Source organism: Antennarius striatus, chromosome 18 (assembly GCF_040054535.1).
Source record: "Antennarius striatus isolate MH-2024 chromosome 18, ASM4005453v1, whole genome shotgun sequence".
Taxonomy (NCBI): Eukaryota; Metazoa; Chordata; class Actinopteri; order Lophiiformes; family Antennariidae; genus Antennarius; species Antennarius striatus.
The window spans coordinates 12,891,158-12,915,562 of NC_090793.1; the positions used below are offsets into that span (position 1 = coordinate 12,891,158).

At 39.0% G+C, this 24,405-nt stretch overlaps 1 protein-coding gene across 1 annotated transcript in view; it reads left to right on the forward strand.

The window, feature by feature from the left end:
- The window catches only part of b4galt2 (UDP-Gal:betaGlcNAc beta 1,4- galactosyltransferase, polypeptide 2), a 121,260-nt gene that overhangs the window by 95,937 nt on the left and 918 nt on the right, over nt 1-24,405 (forward strand). Inside the window, exon 6 of the mRNA XM_068341055.1 lies at nt 12,887-12,991. Within this exon, the coding sequence (XP_068197156.1) occupies nt 12,887-12,991 (105 nt within the window). The remainder of the gene's footprint in view (nt 1-12,886; nt 12,992-24,405) is intronic.

The window sequence follows — 24,405 nt, forward strand, 5'->3', positions numbered from 1 at the left end:
CTGTTTCAAATAAAATGATTCGCAGACCAGCAACAATAGCACATGCACACTTACACAGTCCCACGCATTCACAAGCATAGTAATTACATCTGAGTCTACTGTAGATTGTTGCAGTGAAATGTGGTAAAATGAACTCCGTCAACTGAAGGTGAAACGTAAGTTCGTCATGGAATGGGTGATTATTGTCACTGTTCAAAGATGACGAGCAAACAAATGAACTTTTTGAAGCTCTTTAGTCAGCTTTTAATGTCTTGCCCAACTTCACCAGCAATCCTGCTGTGGAAGTCAGCCGCTCAAATCCAGAGGCAGAATATGTGTCTGACAGGAACACAGAAAGATGACTCAAGAATGCGTAAATGCACTGAACCACTCACGGGGCCATTAGAGTAATTTATATTTTACTGTGATGACCGTTTGGACTGGGGAACGTTTAATTATGTGAACTCATGATTTGACTCCAAAATAAATAATTTGTCATTGGACATATGAAGCTACCTGTGCATTGCACCATAACCTCAGCAAGCATTTTCCATGAAATCCCTACATAATCACTCTGTTACTCTTACAACCTCTCAGTCAAACAAATTGATATTAGTATTGATGAAATAACCTTTTTAGGTAGCATAACGGCTCTCAGGAAAGAAAGTTGTCTGATGCCATGTAGAATTGGCTTCAAATTTAATTTTAGACACACAAGATACATTTGAAACCAAAGAATGATATTTGAGCACACCAGTGCAGGAACAGCTACACAGACTGGAACAGTAGGATGATTCTTCAAATGGCAACATCCATCTTTAATATGTGTCTATTCTACAATGCTCTAATGGATTTTGTTTGTCTGTTTTGTTTGTCTGAATCTTACCTTTCACCTCTCAGTGTAAAAGAATCATTAGAAAAAATTAAAATGAAGGAATTGGACATTGTTGTCTTTGAGACTGGGTTTTGCCATTCATCACAGCGTTCAAGAGATTACAGTTGTTTGTCGGCGTCCAGAAATATTTTGTAAAAGGGATCTATGTGTGGTTTATTCCATGATCGGCTGTGTCTCTGTGTGTGTTGTGTGTAAACATGACAGATTAAACTCTCAATGTTTTTATTGGATGATAGCTGCTGTAGATTTCCCAAGTGACTTAGTCTGCTGAAAGTTGAAATTGAACTTTTCTTATTTCATCTGCTATGAAATTTGCAGCTATGCTATGAAACTAGCGTTCAGGAACACAGTTAAAGCCATTTAGAAAAAGATAACATACTGTACGTCATTTAGACATTGGCTGCTGCAATTATAATTTACTTCAGTGCACAGTGTCCATGCTTACAAATCTTTTGTATTTAAGGTATATCTATGTCAAGAATTGAGCTTTTGACTGATTTTTCGGGTCACTTTTTTAAAATATTAGTATCCAGGTGCAGTACATCAGAAATTCTCCGTCCTCGTTGACTGACAGGTCTCTGTATTGGAATGGAGATTTTCAAACCCTGATATTCACAAACAATTCAACGGTAATTAAACAGGCTTTAATGATGCCAATTCAAGCAAATATGAACAAAAACAGGAGTGACAATGTACCTTAATTTGTCAACCAGACTGTAACTCACAGGTTCATTATTGTCGTCAGTTTATTATCTAATAAAGGCAAAAGTGTCCTAAATGTTTTGCTCCCTGCTTTCTCCCACATCCTAGAGGTATGGAATAGGATGCATACCATTCCATGATGAACTGTTTCAATCAGTGAAAACTGGTTGTTTTCTCTCAGTGTGTGACCTGTCCAAGGTGTACCCCACCTCTCAGCCAATGTCAGCAAGGATACACTGCAGCTCTCCTGACCCTGCCAAGGAAAAGCTGTCATATACAACTGATGGATGCGTAGTTGTCATTCATCACTGAGGGTGCAACATAAAGGTGCTTTGGCTTATCAGTCTAACTTGCTGGAGATGGCATTGGTCTAGATTCTTCATCTCAGAAATTGATTCACAAATTTACAAATAGCTACTTTAATTGATGAATGACTGTGGAAATTAATCAATATATTCATGGTGCCCAGAGGATGAGTTCAAACATCTTAATGACATTTGAGTTAAAAATTTGTACAAAAATGTCTTTTGCATTTTGCTGTGCCTCATTGGTTCTTTTATTGAATGTCACTCAGCAGATTGTAGCATATTAGCTAATATGGTGAATCTGGTTGGTAGAGGTACTTTACATCCACCTTTTAATTGTTAGCCTTAGATGGAGTTTACCACCCGCTTTGGGCGACATTTCCAAACAAGAATTTAGAATTTCCCACCACACAAACCAATGTATAACTTACAGTTAGAGCTGTAATTGTGCCCATGTTATATCTACACATCAGTGCAGGTTACCAGTTATTCTTTTTTAAATTCAAAGCATCAGTCTTGTGACATCTGATGCGGAAAGTTCTGACAATAAAAGTTTTAGTAGCAGACAGTGGGGAGTAAGGAATCTCCAGCTGAGTGAACTAACAGGCAAGTTGGTTCATCCCCTCAGGGGACAGCAGCATGCAAAGATGAAAGAACAGTAGTATAGATCAGAGAGTGGTTTACTTAAACTTTAAATCTTGTTTTTCTCTGTTACTAAAAATTAGATATATTCATGTGTTTGATTTTTGTAAACAGGAGATGTGTTGATCAACCTGGGGTCCAGTCGAAATGTCCTGGTATGACACTTGATGCTCCATGTGCTTGTTTATTCAAAGCTGGAAAAGTGGAGCATCATCATTATCATAGTTGTTTTTTTGTTTTTTTTTCTGGTTTGCTTATCTACTCTTCCTATCCTCTGGGCTTTCAACTATTCATGTGTTCCCTCTTTCCTCAAGGGATTTTGTCATTTCTGCTGGTTTTGATGTCACAGACTATGGCAACAGCCACTGCTGCTTGAAAGAGGTCCAGCTAGTGTAAGGCTAACCTGGGGGAATTAACTATCCCTTCTGTCAGACAGGCCCAAGCCAGTGGGAAGAGGACACATGCTACTTCCACAAATGCCAGTGCCACTTGCTTCTACCCACCCTGAAAAAGTCTGAAAAAGTTGTTGGATAATTCAAAGAGAGAAAAAGAGAGCAATTTTCTCTACATCCTGTAACCCTCTCTGAAAATGCATCAGTAGCCCTGGGCAAAGACTGTACCCATCCCTAGGGTTTCCATGGCAGGCCAGCCTCCAACACACACACACACGCACGCACGCACGCACACACACACACACGTCTGTCAGTACACTCTCTCTCTCTTTAATCCTTGACCTTTCCCCTTCCTCCCGCTGACGCTCCAAGCGGTGCCTTTCAGCAGAGCCACCATGATGTTTGCATGCAGCCACCGCAGCCCAAGCACCTTGCATGTTTCTCTGAAACCAGGATGGTGGCATAATTTTGGGCTTAGCACTTTGAAAATGTCAAGGATTTGATAAGTTCAATCACGCCCAAGATTGTGGGAGCGACCACAAGTCGAAGCTGCAGAACGTTCATTTACACGTTACCTTTTATTTATTGTTGTTGCTGATGCTCTTGTTTACAGTGATTAATCCTTTAGTCCATCTTTGCCTTTTATTTCATGAAACACATTCAAATATCAACATGGTTGATATTCAAGTATGTATGCAGATATTATGATATTATTGTGTTGTAACCTTGAAAATGAGGGCTGGATAACTGGAGTAGAGAGCAGGCATATCCTCATTTTACTGTTATTACTATTATTAGAAAAATGATAACTAGATCAAAAGACAGACTTATTTTATTAGAGCATATCTTGTGCTGATATTTTATGAAGGCTTCCAATATTTTTGTGTGCATGCCCGCATTCATTTCTCCATTAATTACATACAATTAGACACATGAAGAATGAGCAAGGCCCAAGTTGCTGCTATTTTTTAACCAAGTGAAAAGATCATGAAATGCTGTCCATAAACGGTTGTGGCTCAAGCAATAGAGCAGTTATCCAAATACATGATACTACCCCTGATTATCAGGTGTCAATGTGAAAAACGTGAAAAAGTGAATGTTGTAAAACACAGACCATCTGTACGTAATACCATTATGTTCTAGCAAGGGCAGCACAATGGATAGCAAGAAGGTTTCTGGTTCTATTCTTTTCTGTGCGGAGTACATATTTTCTTCCCATGTCTGTGTGGGTTCTCAGGGTTCTCCAACTTCCTCCCACTTCTAAAAACCAGCAGTTTAGGTGAATTGGTCACACCAGAACCCACCTCTCGCCCGTAGCCAGCTGTGATGGCCTCCAAAAGACCCCTGACCCAAAACTTCAGATAAGTGGCTGAAGACGAGACGTTGATGGTTGTTTCATCTTCAAGGAGATTAATGAATGAATGATTGAATGAATGATGTCAGCTAGTTTGGCATCTTTCACTTTGTTTATGAAAAGCCTGAAAGCCAATGGAAAGGTTTTTTTCTCTCTCTCAGAACCTAGGTGTGTGTTATTGCTGAAACAAAAATCATCTTTTTTTCGACTTGCACCCACACACTTTCACTTTTCTGTTGCTTTCATTCTGTTGTGCAGCTTCCAGTCCTCCACACACCACCATCATCACCACCCACTCCTACTCCTCTTCCTCTCCCATCTAATATTTGCTGGCAGAAGGAACTGACACAGGACATCAGACTTAGCTCCCAATTCTCTTCCACTCCATTGCTCAAATGCAATTAACTTTACTGGTGGGAATAGGAGAGGAGACCTGGAGAAATTCCTGATTAATTCAATCAAGGCCGGGTGGGTGGTGGGGGTGCTGTTGTGTCTGTGCTCTTTAATGCGTGCGGACACACATACACAATCTTGCTCTGCCTCGGGATGCAAATTAAATGTTTTTTTTAAGGTAGATGTCATTTTCTGGCTGTTATTTTTCTGAAGAGAGCGAGAGAGAAAAGCTGGACAATCAATTATGCTTCACAAACCTGGTGCATTTTCAAACAAAGTGCTTCTGTGAGCTAAGGATATTTATATGGAGCATTTTTCACTGATAACAACAGCAACAGCTCACGTCAGAATAGAATTGCTTTACATATTTTTTTTAGATTCCTTGGTGAGCATCTGCAAGTGCAGTCCCTAAGTATTAGATTTTATATTAAAATACCTGTACGTGTAACTCAGGTGACACGGCGGCGCATTTGGTAGCACAGCCAGAAGGTTCTGGGTTTGAGTTCTTTTTGTGCGGAGTCTGTACGTTCTCCCCGTGTCTGTGTGGGTTTTTTTCTGGTTCTCCAGCTTCCTCTCACCTCCAAAAATGTGGTGCATTGATCAATCTAAATTGTCTATAGGTGTGAGGGAGTGCATGACAGGTTGTTTGTCTTTCATGTGGCTCTGTGATGTGCTGGCGACGTGCCTGGTGCGCTTCCTGCCTCTCGTCTGTAGTCAGCTGGGATAGTCCCCAGCACAGACGAGACATTCGAGACGATCATCTCATCTACAAGAGAAAAAATGGATTAATAACTGGGTTATAACTTACAAGACAATGTTAAGGATGTTTCTGTACATTAGCCTCTGTGGCAATCTAAGAATTCTGCTCTGTCCTTATTACATCCTGCTAAGCGGTGATCTATTGTAAAGAATGAGAGTAAAGAACGACAGAGAAAAATTGCAGATTGTGCAAAGGAAGGGAGATATAAGTGTAGTGCAAACAATATTGATATATTGAGTTATGTTTACTGTAGACTGTTTGGATATCAGATGATAACAGTCCATTGAGGTGAAATGTGTGATGCCGTTGAATGGAGTGCAGCATTGGTCTGTCTGACACTGGTCGTCTGTCATAGTGTGATGACATCAGGCAGGAAAGACATCTTGAAACATTGTTTTGTACCCTTCCCTGCACGTCTAGTTTGCTGCACTGCGTGAGTTGTCCTGTGTTTCCTGGATTTTTGCGTTATTGATTAAAATATGAATGAAAACGTCTCCATGAGTGTCCTGCATTTGGGTCCCAACCCGGCCTGCCGTGACAGCAGCAATGGATGTCTAAGCATTAATTTTCAGATATAATTTGAAAAAAATCTGCCTTCAAACTCCTCAAAAAAGTTTAAAAAAGCTTCAATATTTCAGGAGAATTTTTCACCAGCCACCCTCCTGTTGTGTTCCAGCTGACTCTGTCAAGTGTAAGAGCTCTGGATTATATACGCATCACACAGTGGATGCTGCTATTTTTCGTAGTGTAGCACCACCGTATCATCAATGTCCTATCTCTTACATAATATTCACACTACCCAGTTACGCCATGTTAGAGCTGCTGGCTGTCAGAGGAGTATAAAATAATGACTATGCTGATGAGTTGTAGTGAAACCAGTTGATTAGTTACTCTACAGTGCTTTACAACACACACATAAATGAAAACAAGAGAAAAAACCCCCAAACCAACACCTGCTTCAAGTCCGCAGCCAAATGGATGTTTTGTTTTTCCCCGTGAACCCTAATAATTTGATCCTATTTGACATATCAAGCCCACATTATCAACAAATGTGTGTGTTCAAGTGCACGTATGTACAGAATAGTATGGAGTGTGTTTGTTTGTTTGTGTGTGTGTGTGTGTGTGTGCGTGCGTGCGTGTGCGTGCGTGCGTGTGTGTGCGTGTGTGTGCTCATTTTGTGATCATCATGTAGAGCTTCATATTGACAGATGAGATGGAGAGCCAGCCCACCCTCAGAGTGTTTTATGAGACTTTCAAAGAGGATTTTTGAAGGCAGGCAGGCAAATTTTACAAGACAGATACAAAAACATAACAAAAACCACACGTTCAGAGGAAGCTCTGATATTATGTGCAAGCCAGAGTTTCTGATCGAAAAGCCTGCTAACCTCCTCCCTTATCCTTCAGAATATTTATGTAATTATAAATGTTTTGTAATGCTGGGGATTTAACTTACTTCTTCATCTGCCTGTTGGTATTAGTGACACTGATACTTTTCTCTGTTCCATCTGGCAAGTTCACTAAAATGGAACTATTGATTTGTTCTGATGTCTAAATTCACGTGTGTGTATTACCTAAATTTGTTGTGGTGAAGCTTTTTGCAAAAAGTTGGTTATGTACACTTACAGCAGTTACTAAGTACTGTAAACTAACATGTTTGTAGCCACCTGATGAGTGTATGATATTTTCTCTTTTACTACTGTTTTTAGCCTCCAGTTTCCTGAGAGGAATGCTAACATCTTTATTGGTAAAATAAACTTTTCTTTCTCTTCAGCGAACCTTGTTTGTAGCTTCAAAAGAATCGTAGTTTGTTGACCAGTATTTCACTCCTGATGACGTCTTATTGCTTCAGTTCCCATTCAATTACGTTGATATAGATTGACTAAAAATCCACTCACATTCAGCACAAGTCAAATTTTCATTATAGTAATGTATTCATTGCCTCATTGTATCACAGTGAAGTGACTATTTATTGTATCAAGGCATACACTCTGGAGGCCAGGCAAGGGTCAGTGGAAATGACGGATCCATTCCAGATACCTGACAGTAGCCCCTCGCTGAATCCACTCCAGATTTAAGAGTTGGCGAGCTGACTTTGAGGTCAATAATAGAGGCTGGTGTTCTGAGCTGGAGCCTAGTCAGGGGATAGGGAGACTGTGGGCAATTGGAATAAAGAGAAACAAGAAGCTACTGCAGCATCAACCCTGGTTACAGTTGGAAGCGACAGCTTAGATCCAGGGTAAAGAGCATGGGAGACTCAAGGGGAGTTGGTGGTAGAGTTACTAAAGAACTGGGCACAAGAGTCTCTGGGACTTTCAGTGTCTCCCATTCACTGGCAGTGCAAACCCAATGCTCTTCTGTTCGGGTCATCATAGAGAGAACACATGAAGAAACGAACAACTTTTCATACTCGAATTCAATGCAATAATAGTGCTTACCACCTCTCTCTGAAACTAAATCCAAAATATCTGCCTGATATAGGACTGAGACTGAGATCCATGAAAACTTAAATGTGACCACAAATATAGTATATTCAGAAGGGGAAATAAGACTTGTTAGCTGAGTGCAGAAGGAGCTGCAGCAAGTGCCCATTTATAGTAGCTGACAAGTTAGAGGTAATCAGGTTGCTTTAAAATTCCATAATATTGCAATTTACATGGCGTCAAATGACTTTTCTGTGTAGATACTATCACCATAGTTGAGATTTACACATTGTGCAGGACGACGGATGCAAAAGAGATTATTTTAAGTTCCAGAACCATTATAACTACTTTGTTGTATACTAAGATCACTAAACTGAAAAACTCACACTCTCGTATTATATTTTCAACATTATACCTTTAAATTATGCAAATGTATGCATTCTCAAATGTACATGAACAAACACTTGCAAAAGCAATCATTCAGGCCCATGCAACACGGCCAAGTCAACAAAGATACCAAGGCAGGGAAAATATGTGTTTTAACTTTCAAATAAATTTGTTTAGGCAGAAGTTATTTTGATGGAGTTGAGTTGGTTGATGTTATTTTGATGACAAAACGCTAAATTATGCGTTTTTTAGGTAGGTAGGTAACAAAACAAGAGGAGATAATTAAAGTGGTGACGATTGAAGGAAAGGAAAGGAAGGAATCACTGTTTTCCTTATGTTTTAGCGGAGACCGAAGAAAATATCTAGCATAAGTGGCTTGTTGCTCAGATGTCTTTTACAGTCAAATGCAATTTATCAAGTAGCAGATTTGACCACAACTATCCAAACACATCCATAAAACCAGTGTGCTTGTTTGCGTGCATCCTTGAGTCTTTGACTCACATTTTTTTACAAGGACGCATGATTGTCTGACAGTGTGCCTCCCTGGGACACAAGCTTCAAATGCACTTCCATTCAACAAAAATATTCACAATTTTTCCTTTTCTCCACTTTAATTTCGAACCCAGAAATCACTTTTATGTTTTGATCTAGATTGAGTTTCTCGTCACAAGACTCACTTCCGTAGTTCTGTCTTATTAAAATCGAGCAAACGGCAACACTACGTGTTCTTGTTTTACACGCTGCAGTGAGTGAGGAGTTAGTTAGACCCCCCAGATAAGCATAACCGTCCTGTTGGGTTTGTCTGTCTGTTAAAGCACTTTGAAATGTCTGCTGATGTGATTAAGCGCTATACAAATAAAGGTTAATTGATAGATTGATCGATTATCACCATGCCTCCGAAAAAGTTGGAGAAACACCAAGTGACAATGAGTACTTTCTTTAACAAAAATAATCAAACGTTAATGAACAAAAAGACAGATATTACTGACACTTATTACTGAAATGTATGTGGAGAAGGCTTTGTCAGCTTGGTGCACATGTCCACAGGAAAACACAGTATATGAATTCAAGGCAAAGAAAACCATTGAGTGAAAAGAAAAAGTTAAATAAAAACTGTATTACATCTTTCTTTATTTCTTAAACGGTTTTCTAAATAACTACCAGGCTTTAACATTTTGATAAAAATAATATATAATTTTACTCTTTTTTTTTACTTAAACAGTTATGATGTTATTAATAAAATCACTTAAATTAAAGGTTTGTTTACTTTTTATATAGTACTATTGGCAAAACTCAATCCTTGTGTACACTTCTACTGTATATTCCGTTATTATTTTTGGGATGCATAAACGTCATGTTGGGATGTACAAATTTTGCTTGAAGTGCATCCCAGGGATGCCCAACTTTCTTGAGGTAAAATGAACTCTGTAGAACAGAAGTGGATTTTATTGAATTTATTTATAGTGTCTCCCATCTTAATTCTTAACTAATCACTATAAACATCCTCTTTCCAGGTCAGCAATTAATGCATAGTGGTATACTTTTTGTTAGTTTTTCTCAAGGACAAAAAAAATGTTAGGTTATTCTGTAAAATAATGAAGCGAAGTGAAAAGTTGCCTTGACAGAAATCAATATCAAATATAAACATTGATATAAGTATTTTGATTCCATAAATCACCTTTCCTCATATAATTTCATTATTATGGGTGAGACAGGAGGGTTTCACTGCCAATACAGCTGTAAAGGTTTTCCCTAATTTGTGTTGTATACTGTTTATGTAATGATCAACCATCACTGGCAATTAGTCGTAATTTAGTTTGATTTTAATTTTAAATTAAATTAAATTAAATTAAATTAAATTAAATTAAATTAAATTAAATTAAATTAAATTAAATTAAATCAATAATACTTGAGGTGCAAAGGAAAGAGAGAGAAGAAAGAATGAAATGAAAAGAGAAAGGCAGGAATTAGATTAAAAGATAAAGGGCTTTGGGAGAGGTAAGACAATTTGAGAAACAAGAAGCAATCAGTCAAACAGTTGAGGAAAAATATCATACATGGATGCTTTTTAAGAAAGGAAGCAAGGTGGCAGTAATCAGAGCATTGCAACAAATATTAATCACATATTCAGCACACACATGCACAAACCTTTGTGTGACTGCATTCATGAATATCAGGCCCTTTGTTCGACTTCGGCTTTAAGTCAGGCTTTATGCAGAACAAATCTACTGTTTGTGTTGCAGACACTGTATTTGTTGCTGCATTAGATAAAAATCTGTGTGCCCTTGTATTGCATCAAAATGTTAATACAACTTTAGCACTCTCTTTCCCTGTCCTGATCTCACACTTTGTTCAAAGCTGGTTGTCACAAATTTCGTAACTCGTCTAGCTGAACAAATTGTTTCCTTTGCCATTATCAAAGTCTGTGGCCAGTTGAGGCAAGGGTGTTCAGTGAGAGTCTTGTTTGTTCCTTCATTTCTTTGCAGAGAAGTTTGGGTCAGTTCTGCAATATGATGTGTTTCTGGGAGTTTTCTTCATCTTGAGAGCCCTGTGTGAACAAAAAGGCACAATTAACCTGTCATCCTCATTTCTTTAAAAGAGAATGAATGATAATCAAAGAAACAAAACAGTCTCACCAGTATGAGACAAAAAGACAAATGCAGTCTCACCAGTATGTTTCCTGAATTGTGAGAGAGTGCAGCCACTCTCTTAGATGCAAGTATTGGCACTCAATCATCAAAATTTTCTATGACCATGCAGAAACACATTCAGCAGGGATGTTGGGTATGGAAGATAAAGTCAGCTGGGTCAGTATAAAGTCATCTTCCCACATGAACAGCATGGTGCCAAAGTACCGATAATGTAAAAAACAGTTTACAGGGTGGTTTGGTGGAGGCTAAGTGGGCCTGAGAGACTGTTGCCAGAGTGGTAGAGTTTCTGCTGGAGGAGGAAGAAGAAGAGGACATAATAATGGAGGAAGAACTATTTGAAATAGCTTCTAAAGGAAAAAACACTGAAGCAAAAAATGGAAAACCGAAAATAATTACTAAAAAATAAAAACACCCATTGAGAAAAGTAGCTCTGAACGCCATAGATTTGATATACAAAGCAGAATTTTAAAAAAAAAATCCTGCAAAACACTAAAAGTTTGAGTGTCAAGGTGGAGAATTTCTTCCCTAACCCTAACACTATTTTAGACACCATTTGCTTTTATTTAAAGAACACAGCAGGAATTGATAACCCAGTTTTTACTGACCCACAGGTCTTTAGATTGAAAATAAATTAATGGCAAAGGGGAAAAAAGAGCAGATTACTCAGAACGATTCTTTTTAATGCTTGCTGTTTTAAACCTATTTTTGGAGTTAAAAAAATGTTTGTTTTTAACTAAATTTTTAACATATACAAATTTAAACCGGATACACTGAATATTAATGGTGTTATGGACATTGAGAAAAGAACCTGTTTTTAGTTTATGAATACTAAAAAGTTAGATGTTTTATTCATCCAGGACATACACAGTACTGTTCAAAATGAAGTTGACTGGAAGCGAGAATTGAATGAAGGAATATATTTTAGCCACAAAACAGGCAATGGGGGGGAGCTGTAGTAGGGATTTTATTTTCTTGTGCTTTTAAACCATGCTCTGTTTAAGTGTTAGACATCATGTCTGGATGCATTTTAAAAATAAGGGCAAAAGCTGAAAAGATGGTGATGGTTCAAAGAAAAGACCACAGGATTTTAATTTACTTAATTGGATTTTAAAAGAAGCTGTCATCACTGAAGGACTTTTTAATGTCAAGAATATTGCAGGAAATGATATACAGATTAACTTAAAGATCAGACTCACTAGGAAGGGGTCACCTTGGTCTGATACCAGGTGTGAAGCCTTTAAGGGAGTCTCTCTATAAGCCACCCTTAAAGAAATTGGAGATCTGCAATGGAAGATTTTACGTTGTACTGTCGCAATCATCAGTTTTATTTTGAATTTTAAGTAAATCTGTCAGAAAACTGTTCATTCTGTTCTTGCAGTTTTTTTACTGCTTCCTGGACTGTCATAGACTCAAAACTCTTGCTGTTTTTAAAGAGTTTAACAAGCAAGTCTACGTTATTGGGTGTAAACACAGGAAAATGTAAACAAAAGTTGAAAAAAAAGAAAAAGAGTGGAAAATTTTAAATTTCCTCCTTGGTCAAATAAAGATGGCAATTTGCATAAGTATGAAAAGACAGGTCCAAGGCTTTTCAGACCACAATGCAGAAGTCATTTTAAAAGAACGATAAAAACAAGAATCATTATTGATTTCAATTATTACAGAGCTACAAACGATGTAGAAACGGTTAAGAACATGTGGTGTTTCAAAGATGTCTAATGTTTTCTCTTCAGTGAGAAGCTTGTGTTTGGTCTTTGGTTGGTTTCATTTACGCATATTTGTTAATTTTTTTATTTTTTTTTCTCTATTATGTTGTTATTTTTCTAAATGAATTCTTTTTTGTGTGCATCTCTTTTTTTCTGTTAGTTTTTAATGATTGATTAATTTGAAAATTTGTTTTCTATGAATAAAGTGCTTTTTTAAAAATTTAAAAAAACATCTTTCTTTCTTTTTCCCACTAATAATAATAATAATAATAATAATAAATATTCCATCTCTATGTTTTGCAGGATCACCCTGAATGGGATGAAGGTGTCCAGGCCAGACGTTCGCATTGGCCGCTACAGAATGATAAAACATGAGAGAGACAAACACAACGAGCCCAACCCTCAAAGGTACTTCATAAGTGTCCAAAACTGTTCTGTAGGCTTTATGTTTGGATTGATTACACTGCTTTTGTCTCATAGCATCAGAGTTAAGGTGGGGGGTTTTTTTTACGACTTTTTAATCTCTACGAGGGAATTATTATGATGTGGTTCTTCAAAGGATACACTATCATTATATGTACTTATAATTAGTGTTAGCTCCAGTGAAAGATAGCAAGACATGATCAGCCCAGGGAATACAAGGCTGTTCTTTGTCATTTATATTGTGCAGCTTCATTCTGTCTTGTTCAGCTGTAATTTCATGTTGAAGATAACTTAACCTTTAGCCGGTGATGGTTAAATGACAAGCTTAGCCTTTTTGGAATATCTTCTTTCCCACATTGTGCACCACAACACCAGAGGGCTGCCAACTGCCATTGCCACTCCTACTGTTAGCACCGACTAGCTCATCTTTAGGAAATTAAATGTTCCCATTGTGCAATAGTTGGTGAGATGTATCAGTTCATATCTCATGTAATGTCACATATACATTTTTAAGTCACTCAGTAAGTAAAGCTGATGATTTAAAAGAGTAGTCATTACACCTTGCCTACATATGACCTGTTATTATAACCTTCTAAATTGTTTAACATACCCTGATAATATTGTTGTCGTATACTTTCTCCAAAACCTCCTGACATCAATGTTAGGTAGTTGCATAATTGCAACAAATCCTATCTTAATATTCTTTCTGATCATTCTCAATCACAAAAAACAGCGATGCTGGATGTCATTGGAGGTTTAACCTAAGATGGTAACAAAATTGTCTTTTCAACTAATGCTGTTTTCATTCAAATATTTCTTAGTCTATTTTTGTCTTCATCTCTCCTGTCACACCGGCTTAAAAAAACATGAATGATGTGCACGTGTACCCCTAATTTTAGAAGAAATTCATTTTTGTTATAATATCGTATCTATTTCTGACATTTCATTATCAGCCTGGATTTGCATAGTCAGGTCAAATGTGCTGCAATGAACCTGTAAACTTTGCATAATGTGTCATTTTACAAGTGTGGAATGTATTTAGGTCATCAATGTTCTTATAGCTACATGCTTTGGTATGAGATAAGCTTAGTATTAAGGTTAGGGTTAGTTCGGAATGTGTATGTCTAACTGCTAATCAACTACTACTATCAATGAATGAATGATTAAAGAATACTTTAATTATCCCAAGTTAAGGAGCAATTTGAATGTTTTCGTGTTCTTGTGAGTGCATGTTAAATAAATGAAGACACGCATTCATAAGATGCTACAAACTTTGTATATCATAATATTAACATAGTTATTGAAATTTAGACTATGCCAACTTCTTCTTCTCCTTTCGGATTTTCCCTTCAGGGGTCGCCACAGTGAATCAGTTTCCTCCATCTAACCCTGTCTTCTGCATCCTCTTCTCTCACACCAACTACCTTCATGTCCTCTTTCACTACATCCATAAACCTCCTCTTTGGTCTTCCTGTAGGCTTCCTGCCTGGCAGTTCAAAACTCAGCATCCTTCTACCAATATATTCACTATCTCTCCTCTGGACATGTCCGAACCATCTCAGTCTGACCTCTCTGACTTTATCTCCAAAACCTCTAACTTGTGCTGTGCCTCTGATGTACTCATTCCTGATCCTATCCAACCTGGTCACTCCCAGAGAGAACCTCAGCATCTTCATCTCTGCTACCTCCAGCTCTGTCTCCTGTCTTTTCCTCAGTGACACTGTCTCTAGACCAAACAACACCGCTGGTCTCACCACAGTTTTGTGGGAAAATGGAGACAGTTTTGTATTGTGTGCTCTTCTCTTCTGCAATAGATATTAGTAGTTTGCTTGTTACAGAGGAGTGTATAGTGTTGCTTTGAGAAACAAGAGATCTCAATTTGTAGATCTTCAAGTGACTTATCTTACCAGCTGCGAAATATGTGTGTGTGTGTGTGTGTGTGTGTGTGTGTGTGTGTGTGTGTGTGTGTGTGTGTGTGTGTGTGTGTGTGTGTGTGTGTGTGTGTGTGTGTGTGTGTGTGTGTGTGTGTGTGTGTGTGTGTGTGTGTGTGTGTGTGTGTGGACACATACATCTTCGATTTCTTTTCCTTTCGGCTTTTCCCTTCAGGGTCGCCACAGCAAATCCCTCTGATGTACTCATTCCTGATCCTATCCTTCCTGGTCACTCCCAGACAGAACTTCGGCATCTTCATCTCTGCTACCTCCAGCTCTGTCTCCTGTCTTTTCCTCAGTGACACTGTCTCTAGACCAAACAACATCGCTGGTCTCACCACAGTTTTGTACACCTTTTCTTTCATTTTAGCTGAAACTCTTCTATCACACATCACACCTGACACTTTTCTCCACCCGTTCCATCCTGCCTGTACACACTTCTTCACCTCTTTTCCACACTCTCCATTGCTCTGAACTGTTAATCCTAAGTACTTCAAATCCTCCAGCTTCTTGATCTCTTCTCCTTGTAACCTCACTCTTCCACTTGGGTCCCTCTCATTCACACACATGTACTCTGTCTTAATGCGGCTAACCTTCATTCCTCTCCTTTCCAGGACAAACCTCCACCTCTCTAGCTTCTCCTCCACCTCTTCCCTGCTCTCACTGCAGATCACAATGTCATCTGCAAACATCATAGTCCATGGAGATTCCTGTCTAACCTCGTCTGTCAGCCTGTCCATCACCATAGCGAACAAGAAGGGGCTAAGAGCCGATCCCTGATGCAGTCCCACCTCCACCTTGAACTCCTCTGTCACACCTACAGCACACCTCACCACTGTCTTACAGTCCTCATACATGTCCTGCACCGCTCTAACATACTTCTCTGCCACTCCAGAATTCCTCATACAATACCACAGTTCCTCTCTGGGCACCCTGTCATAAGCTTTCTCCAGACCTACAAAAACACAATGCAGCTCCGTCTGGCCTTCTCTTTACTTCTCTATCAACATCCTGAAAGCAAATACTTCATCTGTAGTACTCTTTTTGCATGAAACCATACTGCTGCTCATAAATGCTCACTTCTGCCCTTAGTCTAGCTTCCACTACTCTTTCCCATAACTTCATTGTATGGCTCATCAGCTTTATTCCTCTGTAGTTGCCACAGCTCAGCACATTTTCCTTGTTCTTAAAAATGGGCACCAGCACACTTCTCCTCCATTCCTTAGGAATCTTCTCACTATCTAAGATCCTACCAAACAACCCAGTCAGAAACTCTACTGCCACCTCTCCTACACTTTCATACCTCCACAGGTATATCATCAGGACCAACTGCCTTTCCACTCCTCATCCTCTTCAAGCCCTCCTCACTTCATCTTGATTAATCTTTGCTGCTTCCCGATCCACAACGGCCACCTCTTCTAGTCTTTTCTCTCTCATTTTCCTTGTTCATCAACTCTTCAAAGTACTCTTTCCATCTTCCCATCACAATACTGGCACCTGTCAATAGACTTCCATCCTTATCCTTAATCACCCTAACCTGCTTCACGTCCTTCCCATCTCTGTCTCTCTGTCTTGCCAATGTGTATAGATCAACCTGTGTAGATCAGTCTCTCCCTCCTTACTGTCCAACCTAGCATACAAGTCATCATAAGCCCCTTGTTTGGCCTTTGCTACCTCTACTTTCACCTTATGCTGCATCTCCCTGTACTGTCTACTCTCCTCAGTCCTCTCAGTGTCCCACTTCTTCTTAGCTAACCTCTTTCTCTGTATGTATTCCTGTACCTCCTCATTCCACCACCAAGTCTCCTTATCTACTTTCCTTCCAGATGATACACCAAGTGCTCTCCTACCTGTCTCCCTGATCACATTAACTGTAGTTGTCCAGTACTGGAAGCACCTTCTGACCACCCACAGCCTGTCTTAATTCCTTCCTAAAAGTCATGCAATACTCTTACTTTTTCGGCTGCCACTATTTCATCCTCTGCTCTTCCTTTGCCCTCTTCATCTTCCTCACCACTAGAGTTATCCTACACAGCACCATCCTATGCTTTTTGGCTATACTCTCGCCTACCACTACTTTGCAGTCACTGATCTCCTTCAGATTACACCAACTACACAATATGTAGTCTACCTGTGTGCTCCTACCTCCACTCTTATAGGTCACCCTATGTTCCTGCCTCTTCTGGAAGAAAGTATTCACCATAGCCGTTTTCATCCTTTTTGCAAAGTCAACCACCATCTGTCCTTCTGCATTCCTCCCCTGGATACCAAACCTGCCCATCACCTCCTCATCACCTCTGTTTCCTGCACCAACATTTTCATTGAAGTCTGCACCAATGACAACTCTCTCACTTCTAGGCATGCTCTGCATTACTTCATCAAAGTCCAACCAGAATTTCTCCTTCTGCTCCAGCTCACATCCTACCTGTGGAGCATACCCACTAACAACATTGAACATCACACCTTCTATTTCTAGTTTCAGACTCATCACTCTTTTTACCTCCAGGACATTCCTAACAAACTCCTCCTTCAAGATAACATCTACTCCATTTCTCTTCCTATTTACACCATGATAGAACAACTTGAACCCTGCTCCTAGACTTCTAACCTTGCTACCTTTCCATCTGGTCTCCTGGACACACAGTATGTCTACCTTCCTCCTCTGCATCATGTCAACCAACTCTCTACCTTTTCCTGTCATAGTTTTGACATTCAACGTCCCTACTCTCAGTCCTATACTCTTGGCGTTCCTCTTCTCTCTCTTCCTACGAACACACTTTCCTCCTCTCCTTCTTCAACCAACAGTAGTCCAATTTCCACCGGCACCCTGTAGGTGAACAGCACCGATGGCGGTCTTTGTTAACCCGGGCCTCAAACAATCCGGTATGGAAGTCATATGTACAATGTATGTACAATGTATGTACATATGTACAAATGTAATTTCCCGTAGGGGATCAATAAAGTGTATCTTCTTCTTCTTCTTCAATATGTTTGACTCGCATGTTTGATTTGGCAAAAGTTTTACATCAGATGCCCTTCCTAACACAACCCTCTGTATTTATCCAGGCTTGGGACCGGCACAATAAGACACTGGCTTGTGCCCTCTTGCGGCTACATAGCCAATAGGCAACTCAATAAATATGATAATGTAACTCACTAAGATTGAGCATCATATGAGTAAAAACATGCCCCTAAGACCACAGTTTAATATTCTTCGTCACTCTGTGAGTGGAAGACTCAAATATTTTAAATGCCAAGGACTAAACATTTTCAATAAACTGAAAATTGTTTTTCATGGATGCAGTCAAGAGGCCTAAATGTGTTCTTCCAACTACGGCCATTTAAATAGCTTTTCAGACGAATATGTAAAAATGCTTCCCATATAAATATGTTCTTTTCTGGTTTGATGAATGAGTCCCAATATGCAGAGATGAGCCCTTCTAGACACATTAATCACCAGGAGTCTAGCACCTCACATTAAGCTGCTTAAACATGGATTATCACTGTTTATTCTCCTCTAAGAGCCCCCGTTTTCACGCCTGGATGGGATGGGCAACGATGCCTCTCAGCACAAAAATCAATAGGTGCTGTCGCTGGGGCAGGGTGAAGATAAAAGTGAACTCTGTCCCTCTCTTCAGTTTTAGCTTGATCACATTAACGTCATTCTATCACAGCATCTTGTCGGAACCTACATCAGGGTTCACAATTGAGGTCACATTCAACTTGCACATAAACTGGCTCATAGGAAGATTAAAAAGTGCTGGTAGCGTGACTTGTGTGTAAAAAAGTGATCTGTCAGCTGAACACATTATGACATGTTTGATTTGAATTGCATATAGTATATCCGCTAAAATCTCCTGTTAAAGGAAGTATAAGAAAAGTATTGAAAATAAATGAAAAACTGTTGTTCCTATACATTTAACTTGTGTAGATTGAAGATTAAATTTAAGAGTATAGCTCGCTTTTATTCACTTTCCTGTGAACATTCATTCTTCACCAATTTCGGACATCTGAACTGACATATAATCCACAACAAACCCCATCTAATAGATTTTTTCCCATGAATCCTGTTTGATTTTCATTTGTTCAGCCTTGCTTTTTATGACAGAAAATAGTTAACCTCGACAAAATTATGTCATTGTGGACGGATTCAAAGTAAAAAGCATTGATTTCTCTTTTTGACCACTTGGAGCCCCCTCAAGCCTGATTTTTTTTCTTCTTTTTATCAAATATTCTGTATTTCTAATATAAGATGCTAAAGCAGTGGTTCTTAACCTTGTTGGAGGTACCGAACCCTACCGGTTTCATATGTTCACTCACCCTTCTTTAGTAAAAAAAAATAAAAATTCAAATTTAAGACATAAGTATACAGTATGTCTTACTAGTGTATGTAATGAATTGTGCATTAATGTCACCTTTTTCAAAGAACAAAACCAAGACTGTGCATGAACTCACATGAAATCAGTATGACTTCTGCTGTTGTTATTGAGAGACCAGTTCAGATATGCGTGGCTTCACCTTGGCAAGTGCTACTCTGATGTCATTTTCACAGCAAAGTCCGTTTCTTTTGTTTTCCATGCAGCTTAAGGAAGTGTTTCTTTATTTTTGCCAGTGCAAGACTAGAGTTGCTCAACTTGACATGGTAAACCATGCAGAACGCTGACTCCCATCACGTTCCGTCATACAGTACATGTAAATTCACGTTGCACATATTCGTTCGACCACTTTCTTTTTTTTCTCAACATAGTCACTATGAATTAAAATATTAAGAAAGCAATCAGATGACGTACCATCATGAAGGCATAACTTGACTACTGAGTGCGCAAAATCCCCTGTAGCACAGGTAGGCTAATCGATGTAGCGTCACGTGATCACCTGCAGCCAGTGATGGCTAAGGGGGGCGTGTTGTCACAAATTGACAAGATGTGTCAAACGTGCATAATGATTCGTGTATGTTCGGTGAGTCGGTCTCTGCAGAACCCCTGAGACCGACTCGCAAACCCCTAGAGTTCGATCGAACCCATGTATGTATACACACACACACACACACACACACACACACACACACTGCGCCCTTGACCATCAACGATTGCGACTCCACCTCATCGCGGATTTTTAGTAGGCAGGCACGTGATACCGCACATGCATTCTATTGGCTGACGACATCCGAAAGTGGGCTCTGTTCCGTCAGTGTCGGACTTTGGTGAGACACAAAAGTGCTTTAAACAGTTGATAAGAGTGTGGGAAAAGGTAATACAGATAGAAAGTGGTTTAATATCAGAATGGGGAGGGTTCATAAATGTTTATAATACCGTAAATAATAAGATATATACATTGCGATCTCAATCTCAGATTCCTCAATCGCATGTGGTTCTTGGAACGCATTAACAGCAAACAACGAGGACCCACTGTGTGTGTGTGTGTGTGTGTGTGTGTGTGTGTGTGTGTTTATATATATATATATATATATATATACATATATATATATATATATATATATATATATATATATATATATATATATACACACACACACATTTGTGTGTCTTTTGCCATCTTTTGAAATGTTACTTGACATGAGCAAGAAACAAAAGGCACATAAATTAAAAGATGGGAAATGTAATTTTTTTAGTTTACCATGGGCTTGAATAGGGAAAACGATGCTCACATCATATTTAATTACTACATTTCGGTGCAAACGCATCACAGCTCTCAGTACTAACATTAAAATCCTGTCACTTATACAGTTTAGGGAGGAAGTAAAAATAGCTAAAAGAAAGCAATGAGCTGAAAACCCTTTTTCTTACCTGGTAAGATAAGGTACTGGTAGAAAGCAGGAGATGAAGATCTCTCAGAACAAAATGATCAGTGAGGTAGCTCAATGAAAACATTTAAAAGCATTAACCTATTAGCAAGGTCAGGTGCCCAAATCAAGAGTAATGTGTAACTCCATGTTGACCAATAAAGATAAAAATCTGCCCCTTATAGCAGGGTAAATTCGCCAATAGTTAACCTTGTGAAATCAATTGCAAATTCTCATGAAACGCCAGGCCCTCACCTGCTTTCTAACCATCTAAACTGTAAAATGACAGCTGCTACTTCTATGTGAAGACTTGAAAATAACCAGGCCAGGGTAACTTGTCATCCTCCATTGTGTGAGTATGTTATTGTTTATCTTGGAGAGAGATCCCTCAGTAATTACCTGCTGAAATGATACCAAGATAGGAGGGGGATAGGTCAGACTAGTCGGGTTTGTCGTCTTCAAAATCAATAGAAACAACCACTAGACTGATAGAAGGTGTGTGTTGTGATGTGGTGGAGGAGTGGACGTGTTGTTTTGATATTCAGTAACTATTTTCTTCCTCTATGGCTCTGTGCTGTAAGTCTGACTTCTTCAATAAGAGGTGACATCAGAAGGACGCTATTTATTTGGTGCGTATACATTATTCATAAATGTAGTGAGTAGCAGAAAATAGCGGCACGTTAGTCAGAACAAACTTCATTTTCTACCCCTATTCAGGACATAATGTCCTGGAAATTTTGGAAGTTTCTTAAAAGGTCTTTTTTAAAAGAAGTGGCATTTTAACTCAGACATGGCGCCTCACAATTAGCAGGAAAGCAGGACCGGTCAACTCATGGCTGTATTCAGCCAGTGGGTAGAAGGGACTCAGTGTGTCTGTCCTAATCCAGAACCTTTCAAAGAATTGGAAAGAATCTTCATTTGATTGTCCCCAACGGGGAAATTATCTTTTCATTCAGACCATACGATACATATACATACATACAGTGTGTATGTGTTAGACATGCGTATATACAGTATATTGTGTACAGGCCCCTGAAACAAACACACAATACACTAGGGGGCCTGTAAGAATGCAAATTAGTACAGGGGGAGGCAGACTGACGGGCAGCGACTTCAGTGATTCTGCACTACCATTTCTAGATGATGGTTAGCTCTAGTCACAGACTATATAGATACAGATAGTTCCACAGAGTAGTTGGTCCTTTGTTGGATGTGATGAAACGTTGACCTGATGATGATGGTGATGATGAGGAATATCTACTCATTTTACAATCAATCCATCCAGTTCAATTGTGGAGACTCACATTCCGAGGATTACAAGGTCATTTGCAATGCATCCAATAATAGTTGAAACACATCATAGTAGACAGTGTTGGACACACTCATCTACCAAAATCCAATTGATTGACGACTATACAGTAACAAGTATGAGTGAGAAAAGTATGATTTTGCTGAAAAACAATATTTTTATCATGAGTTGCCAGGAGATAAGCCTACATGTAAATTCTTTTCAAGTGAACAATAAGTTTCAACATTACAGCAATGACTTTGCCTTAAAGAATGACCTTAAATAACTCCGTTTTACTTCTTAGGCTTTTCACAGAGGTCTTTCACTCCATTACAAAGATAAACAGACCTTTTGTTTGTTTTTTGCCTTCAGATGCAGAGTTTGCTTTCTGTTTAGATGCAGATTAGTGATTGAGCCTTTTGGGAGACTTTATCTGGAGCACCTGCGTAATGTCCAGCATTCCCTTCGAAAGCATTGTCTTGACTGTTTGATGAATGTTTACGGTTTCCTCTACATTCACATACACAGACACACACCAGCATGTATATAGGCATGCACATTTATTCAAACATGCACACACAGGGCTTCATTCTTTCCACAGTGGGTAAGGCATACCAATGAGATATTCAGCCAGTGGAAATAAGAAAGAGGCACATTCTTCACCAGCCTCAAGTGTCACACACACACACACACACACACACACACACACACACGCACGCACGCACGCACACACACATACACACACATATACTAACACACCCTTTGTCTATCAAAGTTCCTGCATATGTTTTATATGGATTATTCTGTCTGTCACATTGTTCAGTATTCCATCCATATGTTGTCATCCCAGCACAGTTAACAAAGTATGTGTGTCATGTTTGTGTGTGACTTTGTTTTGTTTGTTTAAATGTTTGTGTGTCGATGACGAGCCTTTTTAAACTCATGAGTACAAATACAAGTTCCTTTACGTGAAAAGGTAATTTTCAATTTCTTTAAAGGTTTAGTTGAGGAGATTGATACATGATGCTGATGTGAGCCAATGGTTAGCCCTGAAATACACTGGATTGTCCTACGGTCACTGGCTGCCTCCAACTAAGACACAATATCTATTTTCACATCAACAAAAATGTGCCAAAAATGTCATGACAACAATCTGATTATAACTGCTGTATGTCTTTGTTTCTGCAAAAAATAATGCAAGTCAAAGAAGGCAAGTGTGTGAAGTTGACCTGCTCTTAATAGACATAGAGTACATAATACTAACATTACAGAAGTACCAATCTTCTTTTCTAAGGTAGGAAAGTGATGAAACGTCCCAAACTGCTGAACTTTCCCCCAGAGACATTTCTCTGCAAAAGGGTCAACTAGGCTAGTTTAAAATATATGATGCCAGAAAAAAACAACCTCCATAAAAGTTGACACATGGAGCAATTGTTGAGATCCTAAATCAAAAATGTTTTCCTTTGAGACCTTCGGTGAAATTAAAATAGAGTTTGACTTAACCCAGTTTAGACCCGCCTGGAAATCAGGGTAATGAATATGTAAAGATGGCTTTCTTTGCCTTGCCCTCTAACTCTCTAAGTAAGACAGATTAGTTTGGAATGATGCTCAATGTAGTTTACAGATTGAGCCAATAAGCATCTGATTGTCTCTGTATATATGCAGGAATTCCATTTAATCTCTTTATGTCGTTTTCTTAACTTTTCCACCAGTTCTCAATCCCTTAATTTGTAATACCTGCATATCTTTCTCCCTGAATCTTGCACTGTGTTTCTGATATAAATTTATCTCTCTGCCTATCTCTCCCTCACTCTTCTCCATTACCCCTCCAGTCCTCATTTCACTTTACAAATGTCTGCATATTCTCCTCTCCTTTTCTTTGTTTCTCGCACTCGTTCCCTTAAACTACTCCCTCTTCCCTCTGGATAGAGGTGCCAATCCTTTTGGTGGAAGTCTGACAACACATTTCTTTTTATATCTTAATGCTTGACAACATTTTTCCTGGTTGCATTCATGCCTATGAAGCTGTATTTGATTTGTGAGGTACAAACGGAGAAAACGATGCAGAGAGACAAGAGCAGTCCTAACTAGTCAGTTCTGACAAGCCTCCACAGACTTACTGGTCCATGTCGGACTGAAGTGTCAACTCCAGTAGTACGACCAAGCATATTGTTAAGAAACATCTTTTGTTGAAGTCAATCATCGCTATCTTTTGTAAAGGTTGAGTGTCTGCACACATCAGCTTTTCCTCTGTTTTAGTGAGTGTTAACATGCAGTTAGTCTCTCACCCACCGTGCCCTCATTTCCGTCCTGACTAATGACAAACCTTGATCAGTCTGCTGTGAGAATGACAGCAGAGTTTGTGTTTTGCATCTGT